Below are 10,834 nucleotides of genomic sequence, written 5' to 3' on the forward strand. Positions count from 1 at the left end.
TACCCCCAATCCACCCACCCAACCACATACCTAACAATCTACACACACATGCCCACCTGCCCCCCCCTCCCTCCCCACACACACACACACACACACACACACACACACACACACACACACACACGCACACACACAAACAGCAGAGGCAGGTGACAGAATGAATTGAGACACATATCTGATCTTTCCTCATACCTTGTCCTTCAGGTCCTCGATGGTGGCAAAGTATCCGGAGTAGTCGTGGCAGATGACGGTTCTCTTCTGGTACCACTCCCTGATCTGCCTATCCAGACGGTCATTCTCCTGCTGCAGGTTGCGCACCTTCTCCAGGTAGGAGCCCAGGCGGTCGTTCAGGTTCTGCAAGGTGGCCTTCTCGTTGGCACCGACGTGGAGGTCCAGGCCGTCGGACAGGTTGAAGCCTCCGGAGGGAGGTGCCGCGTAGCAGCCTTGGGCCTGGGATGAGGAGATGCGGGTGCCACGTCCGCCTGCTCCTCCATACACGCTCATGGTCCTCTGGCCGTAGGATCTGGTGCTGAAAGACATGGTGGAAGATCTGCTGGTTCTGGCTCTGGTAGGATTGCTGGAGGGTATCGGAGTGACCTGGAGGGTTGGTCTGCAGTAGAGAGCATCACTCTGGTCACCTTGGTTTTTATAGCGGCCACGCACAACAGAGTGGGAAGGGCTAGAGGTGGTGGTGGTGGTGGTGGGTGGGTGGTGGGGGGGGTGGTTTAGTTGATGTGTAAGTATGCCGGCGTTGACAGTCTCGCCCCCTCCTCCTCCCTGCAACTTCTCCATCAGCATGTGGGTGTGGCAGGCGGTGGCTAAGGCTTCATCCAGCTCCTTTCAGGTTGAACCCGTGATTCCACATTTTACCGTTTCTGAAAGAAAGGACATTCCTACAATTCTTCTCTGTTCGTTATCATATGATAATGTTTAATTGCAGGCTTTGTAGCTCTGTAGCTTGTTTTGAGATTGTAGATGCAAAAAAGTACATGCACAGATAGTGTGCACACATTATGAAACAGCTATAAGTGCAGCTATTGTAAAACGTCCACTCTGTCTAATTGCTCATGCCAGTGACAGAAATGGCATAGCAGTGACAATTTGGCTCAGTGAAACTTTAGGCCAAAGGTTAACAGCAAGCTATTTCTAAAGATAGCCAAGGATATTGGTGCGGTCATTATGTCCACATTTTTGTAACACTGTACCCAGGAGGTTAAGACAGTAATCCCCAGTAATCTTTGTAAAACATTACAGTTTTGTATGCTAGAGATAAGTTGTTTTTTCGAATCTTTCGATGCAATTGGACAATTATTAGTAAAATATACCTGCTTAAATATACCTGGTAAGCAACCTTATGCATCAGTGGTTCGTTGGACTGTCCATATTGTCAACTCAAGACATATCATTAGTTTAACAGAAAATGTCTACACTACAGCATACCGTTATACTTAGTGTGTATACTAGATTTATGGCTTTACCCCACAGAGGTTAACAATGTTTGAGGCGTGGGACACAAAAAGGATTTATCATTTGGATATTTATTCCTCCTTTGTTCTTCACAAAATCACAAACACACATTATTAGCCTACTCTGACTGCAGCTATCTGCATTCTTCAGCAGTAAGACATTTTCTTACTTCTTCTTCTTCTTCTTCTTCTTCTTACACTAATGTGTTTTTGCAGTTTCTATAGCAGGTGGAATTGTGGAGGATGGGGTTGCTAGCCCCACGCCCATGACCCTATATCAGACCGCTAGCCCCACGCCCATGACCATATATCAGACCGCTAGCCCCACGCCCATGACCCTATATCAGACCACTAGCCCCACGCCCATGACCCTATATCAGACCGCTAGCCCCACGCCCATGACCCTATATCAGACCACTAGCCCCACGCTCATGACCCTATATCAGACCACTAGCCCCACGCCCATGACCCTATATCAGACCACTAGCCCCACGCCCATGACCCTATATCAGACCGCTAGCCCCACGCCCATGACCTTATATCAGACCACTAGCCCCACGCCCATGACCCTATATCAGACCACTAGCCCCACGCTCATGACCCTATATCAGACCGCTAGCCCCACGCTCATGACCCTATATCAGACCGCTAGCCCCACGCCCATGACCCTATATCAGACCGCTAGCCCCACGCCCATGACCCTATATCAGACCACTAGCCCCACGCTCATGACCCTATATCAGACCACTAGCCCCACGCCCATGACCCTATATCAGACCGCTAGCCCCACGCCCATGACCCTATATCAGACCACTAGCCCCACGCTCATGACCCTATATCAGACCACTAGCCCGACGCTCATGACCCTATATCAGACCGCTAGCCCCACGCCCATGACCCTATATCAGACCGCTAGCCCCACGCCCATGACCCTATATCAGACCGCTAGCCCCACGCCCATGACCCTATATCAGACCACTAGCCCCACGCCCATGACCCTATATCAGACCGGGGCAATATACGGCCCGGGGGCCAGAAGCGGCCCTCATGTTGGTCTGCCTGGCCTGGAGATCTCAGACAAACGACACCATTTTACTTATGAGGCTAAAACATCAAATTGGCCGTTAGGAGTGATTTTCAATATAATAAATATAAAAAAGAATAAGTGCACAGTATGTTTTCTATACTTTAATCTAGTGATAAAATGAGAGGTTGTGGCATGACATTTTCTTGGCCCCCACGCCCTCATGTGGCCCTCCAGGAAAAATAATTGTCCACCCTTGCCCTATTATGGGACATGTCATTGTTGGTGGGAGGAAACCGGGGTACCCAGAGGAAACCCGGGTACGTGAACTCCACACAGAAAGGACCTTCTTGCTGTGTGAGGCGACAGTGCTAACACTGACCGACCGTGCCGCCCTAAAGATCAAATGTTGAGATGTCATTCATCCATAAAATAGAACAATCTATAGAGGGTGTTATGATGCACGTGATGTCACAGGTGTTATGCACGTGACGTCACAGAGGCAGAAGTCACTGCGTGGTCACGCCCACTGAGTGGCAGCAACACTGGCTTTTGAATGCAGTAATGCAGCCTATAAATGACACCTGCTGCTCCAAACAACAGAGAGGAACCTGCTGAATGTTTTGCCACTCAGTCCCGAGTGGGGCGTGGTGTTCCGGTGGGAAAGTGGCATCGGTGCATACCCTCCGTTCTCCCAGTGCTACCTGAACACTAGCTGTAGCATTCATTATTTTTTCTTTGATTGGCCACTTCTTCTTCTTTACATTATTTTTTGGGGGGTATTTTGCCTTCATTTGATAGGACTGTAAGCAGACATGAAAGGTGGGGAGAGAGAGAGAGAGAGAGAGAGAGAGAGAGGATGACATGGGGCAAAGGACCCGGTTCAGATTCCAACCTGGGTCGTCCGCACGAAGGAGTAAAGGCAAACGTTTGTGGTACGCGCTCGACCAGGTGAGCCATCAGGCCGCCCCAAGTATTTGTCAATTCAGAACATTGCAAGATTCTCTCTGTCTCAGCACAATCATGGGAAAGTATTAACAATCAATCTCAAATTGTTCCACAGGCGGAAAGGCAAGTCAACTGTTAGAAGTCTAAATTAATTGTAATTGTTACCAGGAAATATTGTACAACAATCTTCACGGTGATGGTGTTGTTACTAACTTAACGTAGCCTATTCAACAAAATCCAATGGTTTATCGTCTTATGATCGATCACCCTTTACAGAGACAAATCATTTGTGAAACCCACACATGTAAAATAACCAGTTGCCTCCCAACAGATGTACATCGCCCACGCCAGTGAGAAACTATTCAGCTGTTATCTCTTCTTTGAACAGCAGACTCAGGCTGTCTGACAGCCTTCATCTAGGCTAATCGTTTCACAATCGTCATCCGTCACCAGTGACACTGATAAGCAGGGTGGGGTCTGAACCAGGAATGACTGATGCTTTGATTAGGACTCGAGAATGCTCGTCTGTGGGGTTGTTAACGTGTGAAAAAACACAAGGGTTACACGATGCACATCCAGCCCAGTGATGATAGTAAACACTAAGACAAAAATGATTTATGAGGAAGATACAAGGGATGGAACTGGACTTTTTCACTAGTTTTTAATACATGGCCATAGGGACTAAATTGGAAAATTGGCCAGTTGGCTAACACTGGCAGATTGTCCCTGTCCTGCATACCGGAGTGTTCCGTTCACCCCTTTGGAATTTGAGTCTCTCCCCTCTGTGCAAACCTGTGGAACTCTTTTACGTCCCATGTCCCAAATTACTGTATTAAAGGAACACTCCGCCCATTTTCAACCAGCTTTGTATCATTAGAACATCAGTAGTATATCAGAAAACTGTAAACTGTTTTGAAGTCTGTCATTTAATTTGACAGTTATTGAGTGTTAAAGTGTGGACCAGTGACATCACTGGTCCACACTAACTCAAATTAATAACTCATTAACTCAAATGAACTCTCAATAACTGTCAAACTATTCATCATTCATCTAGTTATTGAGAGTTGATTTGAGTTAATGAGTTATTAATTTGAGTTAGTGTGGACCCCTTTAACACTCAATAACTGGCAAATTAAATGACAGACTTCAAAACAGTTTACAGTTTTCTGATATACTACTGATGTTCTAATGATACAAAGCTGGTTGAAAATGGGCAGAGTGTTCCTTTAAGCATTTTTTGATAGGACAGCAGGAGTCCATTCCTGCGCTGTATATGTAGTGTTCTATGGATAAACATGTTCTTCGTGTACGCCTCTTGTCTCTCTTGTGTATGTCGTTAGGTGTGTTCATGTTTATGTTCTATTATGCTTGTTCTCATGCACCTGCCTGCAAGGAGAATCCCCCCCAGGAACAATAAAGAATTGAATTGTTTCAAAGTGAATTGAAACGGAATTGAAACTATGTTGATTTGAATCAAATGTTATTTTGCTTGCCTTTCTCTACCTTTAGCACCTACTTTCTTTCTCTGCTGTGTTTCATGTGCACATTCCTCCCTGACAGCCCTCCAACCATGTCACAACCTGATGAGCAAGATCTTCTCACTCAAAGACCTTGTTTTGTTTCACCTTAATCCCACCAAACATGCTCCTCTTTGCCCTCTTGACCCTTTGTTCTCAAACATGTTCTTGTGCTCTTCAGTGTTGTTGAGTCGTCTTCTTACCTCCCTGCTTCACCTACTCTCCCGCACGCTGCCACCAGCCTTTGCTATAGCCTGACGTGGTCATATTGACAAGAATGAGATGCATGGAATTAATCATAAATCCCAGTGTCAAGATTCAAGATTCAAGATCCAAGATTTTTATCAAGTATCACGTGTGAAATTCTTGTGCTGTGGACTCCGTTTACAACATAGTACAAATATAACAGGGCATATGAGTGCAAAAACAACAAGAGACACAACAAGCAATAAGGCAGTAGAGTGATAAGACAAGTCAGAGACAGTGGCATATTCACTGCACATAGGTGCACATGTCATGTGCATACTTGGACGTACTTAAACATTTTGAATTCGACGTATTTGACGTACAGGTGCAAATAGCATATTCCTTATTAAACATACAATTAAACATTACACATACCTAATGGTAGCATCTACAGTGCGGTACAGTACAGCTACTACACTATTTGTGTATGTTAAGGAGTCTCGTGGCCGCCTGCGGGAAGAAACTGTCCCTCAAGCGATTTGTGCGTGCTTTTGGGACCCTGTATCTTCTCCCTGAGGGTAACAGGGAGAACAGGCTGTTGTGGGGATGGTTTGTGTCTTTGATGATCTTCAGGGACCTCCTGAAGATCATTGAATGGACGGGGGAGTTACAGTTCACTCCAATTCAAAAATCCTCCCAATTTAGTCCCAGGAAAATTTAGTTTTGTAGGTTTCTTGGATTAGATAGTTGCATTCCCTGTCCCTGTCTGAACGATTTCAATATCTGTCTGAACTTACATGTAGTTTCAATTTAGTATCAGTTTACAGCATAAATACGGTAAGGCTTCGCTGCAAGAAGATACGCTTATCCATAACTGAAAAGAGAACAACTTAAACATTTACACTGCTAACATTTCACCTTACAGCTCGGTAATTATGGTGTAATTTATGGGGTGCTAATAAATCAACAATGCTGTAGTTACATCAGGAATTAAAGGGTAACAATTTTGTAAATATGACTATTTTAGTCATTAAATAATTACAGGGTAGGCTAGGCTACAATGACATAATTAAGGCTGCAAAACAAATGTTATTGGTGCTTGTTCCCTGGACTAAGTACAAGGTGTGTGGGCTGTAAGCAGTGTTTGTCTTGCCAGAGTTGACATTGTCAAGCTAATGGCCGTCAGTAGGCTATTTGAAGAAGTGGAAAAATATGTACAATGTGAGTCGGTATCTACAGAAAATAAAGATTGATGAATTATGATATGCCTGGTTTTTGGAATCTACAATAGGAAGAAGAGGTGCTCGCAGAGCATTTTGATTGGCTGGAGGCTCATCCGTTGCAACCCTCAAACCAAGCGTGTCACTGTAGATAAGATAATGACCCCAATGAGCCTTTTCATACTGCAATATGTTAGCAGGAAATGATGTCATAACAGGTAACATCACATGTCCTAAATGGAAACAAGCCATTAACGTATCTTAATGATCTCTCTCAGCTCTCCCAAACAGTGCCTTTAATCAGTTCATAGAGGAATTTGCACACACTGAATGCCCAAAGAAGATATATATTCTGAATAACATGCAACACAAACCTGGAATAACCTGCAAGCTCAGACTCTGACCCCTTTTAAGTCAAAGGTTATAAACATTTCCTATTTGACTCTACTCTACCCTGTCTTTTACCTCTTTAATGAACTTTTTTTTTTTATTACTTTTATTTTTATTTTACACAATTATTCATCCAGTGGTGTAAACCTATATTGAGAATTGATGGATTGACTGATACTTTATAACCTGACGCTGCCAGATGGTTTGTTTTCACATAACCATCTGGGGGAACGAGTCACTGGGGAAACCGTTTCAAAGGGCAGGCACTTAAAAACGGATTGGATTCACCATCGCCTGTAGCTCCCTCTGGATGCTGATTGATTGGATTGGAGTGTAGCAAGATGTATTTGTCGTGTGATCGTGATCTCTCATGATCTTGCGCAAATCCAGCTGCCTCGCAAAGTGATGAAATGTACGCTCCTTCTAAGAACTCTTCATGATCTCATCAAAGTTGATTTCCCTTTGAAAGGCAAAAGGTCTTTTAAGTTGTGATCTTTGGAGAAGTATGGCACACTTAATCGTATACTGGTTGATAATAACTCATGCACACACTCTATCACACAAGCACACTGACACACACATAAACACACACACACACACACACACACACACCACACACACACACACACAATACCTCGACTGTGTGCAATAGATCAGTGTTATTGACATTTGCTCATTACTGCTGCACAATTTGTGACAACTGCACGTTCCACTGACAAGTGGTGCCACTTTATTTTATTATTATTTATTCTATCGCATTACTTACTACCTCGACTTTATTACCTTTCTTATTTACTGTTTGCCTTATTTGCATTATGTACATACACTGTTTTAGCCCTATCTACTATGTGCCTTATTGCCTTATTTACTTGCATATAATTGCATAAATATAATTGTTGTGACTTTGTACCTACAGTACCTATGTCCTGTAACGGAGCCCCCCAGCATAAGAATTTCACATGTGCGTACTTGTACAATGGAGTGACAATAAATATCTTGAATCTTGAATCTTGACAGTGTCACCGCAGGGTGTGTGAGTGACTACTCAATACCAAGAAGTAACGCCTTCTGTATCTTTTTCACTTTGGGTAACACTTTATAATAAGTACACACTATTAAGCATTAGTTAAGTATTATTAAATACTTAATTCATTCATCATCATTAATTGTTCATACAATACTAGACATATGTAAGTAATTCATAAACACAGTTATAAATGTTTTATTCCAGATTAATAAGCTAATTTCAATCAATATTCACTGAAATCATAGCAGTGCACACCATCACCCTTTTCCTCTTTCAGAAAGACAGAGGAAATTAATCTTGGCTAAACAACATAGAACAATTTATGAGCTGCTAATTCTCTGCCATTATGGAGTGTATCTGCAAATTAATCTCAAATACTTCATAAATCTTCAGAATTCCACATTTGATTGAAATTTGAATCGCACCATTTGAAAAGAAAAAAAAACATATATAGGCTAATCAATTTAGTAATAAGATCACAGTTACTCAAGTGACATCACTGATGACATCACAACTGCCTGAGTGACATCACAGTTGAGCAATTGTGTACCATGCCAACTTTTGCCCAGGAAGTGATGATGTCTCTCCGTCACTTTTGTGACTGACAGACAGACACCGCCCACGGCCACTTAGCCAATTTGAACTAAGAAAGATGAAAGATAAGATCACAGTTGCTCAAGAGATATCACAGTTGAGCAAATGGCAAATTAATTCAAAACACACACACACCAGGGGCGTAGGCAGAAATTAAATTATGGGTGGGCCTGGATAAAATTGGGTGGGCCTGGATCAAATTGGTGGGGCAATTGCATGACGAAATTTTGCGCGTGAGATGATGATGTGAGAGATGATGTGCCCTGCATTTTTAAGCTACAAAAACATTAGCTAGCAAGGCAGCAGCAAGTTTGCCTCTAGAAAACAACCAATTAAAAGAAAAAAAAAGAAAAAATTGGGTGGGCCAGGCCCACCCGTAGAAACACCCCTGACACACACTCACACACACACACACACACACACACACACACACACACACACACACACACACACACACACAACTGCCCGAGTGACACACAGCCCGGACACCGGGACACCACTTAGCCAGTTTAACCTAAAAAGATTATTGCTCTTGTGTGTTTCTGTTTTATGATATGTTTCATATTTTATCACACATTGCTTTTTGCTCATATTTGATGTCCTGTGGAGCCTCCCGGCCTAAGAATTTCACACCAGAGTGACAATAAACATGTTGAAACTTGAATCTTGAACGTGCACCGTGACTGCGCCTATACGCTCCCCACAGCACTTCCTGAAACATCACAGTGACAAGAATCGTGGTTTAAGTACACTTCATGTCTTTAATTTGAGCTTTTTTCCCCCTCACATGTGATAACAACAATCTGCCCAATGCAAAAATCCAGGTACAGCAAATGTATTAATGTTGCAAAAACGGCGCTTCTCAGTTAGAAATGAATATTACAAAGATGCAGAAAGAAAAAGAGCGAGTTAAGAGAATGAATGGCAAAATGTTCCATTTCATTCACAAGTTGCAAAATGACTTTCCACCATTGTAAGTTGATTGTCACTGGTGGGAACTTGAGTTTGAATGATGGACCGTCGCGTGAGCTTCTGACGAGCTTGCTGGAACAGTTGTCTGAGCTGAGCTGGAAGGTCTTCATTTCCGTGGAGGTAAACCAGGGGGTTGAGGGCGCTGTTCAGACACACAAGTCCACGACTTATTTGATGAGCAACAGGCTCTGTTATTCCATTCAGGGCACAACCCCTGATTTATCAAAACTCTGGCCAAGAGGTTGAGGTTCCTCAATACATGATATGGGAAGTAACAAACAGAGAAGAGTAGGATCAAAATTACCAACAATTTCAAGCTTCTCTGCTTTTGTACCTTGTCAAGTCTCTTTCTGGTACACAGAACTACAGCCACATGTCCATAGCAGCCCAGTGTGATGAGGAAAGGGATGCAAAATCCAGTGACGGTCCATCCAAGGCTGTAGTTCAGGTAATCGTCAACGTAGAACTTAGTGGTGGTGTCATAACATTTCTGTTTGTTTCCATATGTCTTGGTGAAGAACATGTCTGGGAGACTTTGAATGCTCACCAAGACCCAAACCATTATCGTGATAACCACAGAGTGGGTGACGGTTATTCTTCGCATCACTCTCATTGGGTGGACAATGGCCAGGTACCTGTACACACTGATACAGGTGAGGAACCCAATGCTGCCATATAGATTCAGGTTGAAGAAGAATCTTGTTATCTTGCAGAAAACATCTCCAAAGATCCATTCACGTCCCAAAAAAAAGTACACGACCAGAAACGGCAGCGTGAGCAGATACAGAAAATCTGTGAGTCCAAGATTGAGAACAAAAATGTTGATGATCTTAAGTTTCTTCCAGTTCTGGAGCAACGACTTCAATCCTAAACCATTAGCTATCAGGCCGACGAGGAATACTAAGGTGTAAACAGCAGGCAGGAATTTGTTTGGAAAGTCAAAGCTTTCTAGTTTACAAGAGATGTTCATCATTGTGTCTTCTGAAAAGAAAAGTGCAAATCCGTCCCTTTCAGTGGAGCTCTGGTGTTTTCTAGAGATGGAAAGTGAATTAAGAGCGCTGGAAAAAAACAAAATACTTTTTTCACCGAAGACTTCCGTTTGAAACCCTGCTCTCTCTGCTTCAGTTTTTGCACGTTGCAGGAAAATGACTGAAAGTGTGACCGTTTAACACATTCAACACTGGTGTGAAATGAATGCGTTAAACATGTCAAACCATTTCACATGTGAAAATGATGACACACAAACATGTCGCCATTGTTGTTTTTTGTGTCAAGCAGGAAAGGCATGACACGGAATAAAAATGTTGCTCTCACAGTGGATGCTCTGGTGCTTTGAAGGTGTACAGAGACGTCAGTGTATTTGTGTATTTGATCTGTATCTGTTTAACCCATAGACTGTATAAATAGGTTTAACCAAGAAAACAGATAGAAGACCAGAAGTAGGGGTGTGTGTGGTTTTTTCCAGCACCAGAGAGAGAGAGAGAGAGAGA

The 10,834-nt window shown here is 43.2% G+C and overlaps 1 protein-coding gene and 1 pseudogene across 2 annotated transcripts in view; both read right to left on the minus strand.

Annotated features, from left to right (window-relative positions):
* The window catches only part of krt98 (keratin 98), a 5,369-nt gene extending 4,741 nt beyond the window's left edge, over positions 1-628 (minus strand). Inside the window, exon 1 of the mRNA XM_083655640.1 lies at positions 193-628. Within this exon, the coding sequence (XP_083511766.1) occupies positions 193-540 (348 nt within the window). The 5' untranslated portion in view covers positions 541-628. The remainder of the gene's footprint in view (positions 1-192) is intronic.
* An 8,683-nt stretch (positions 629-9,311) lies between these two features.
* LOC310793446 (P2Y purinoceptor 1 pseudogene) lies at positions 9,312-10,317 on the minus strand (annotated as a pseudogene). Its single transcript has one exon. The product of its transcript is annotated as a P2Y purinoceptor 1 pseudogene (transcript).
* Positions 10,318-10,834: the final 517 nt, after the last annotated feature.

This window comes from Poromitra crassiceps, assembly GCF_964638095.1.
Source record: "Poromitra crassiceps genome assembly, chromosome: 19".
In the NCBI taxonomy this organism is placed as follows: Eukaryota; Metazoa; Chordata; class Actinopteri; order Beryciformes; family Melamphaidae; genus Poromitra; species Poromitra crassiceps.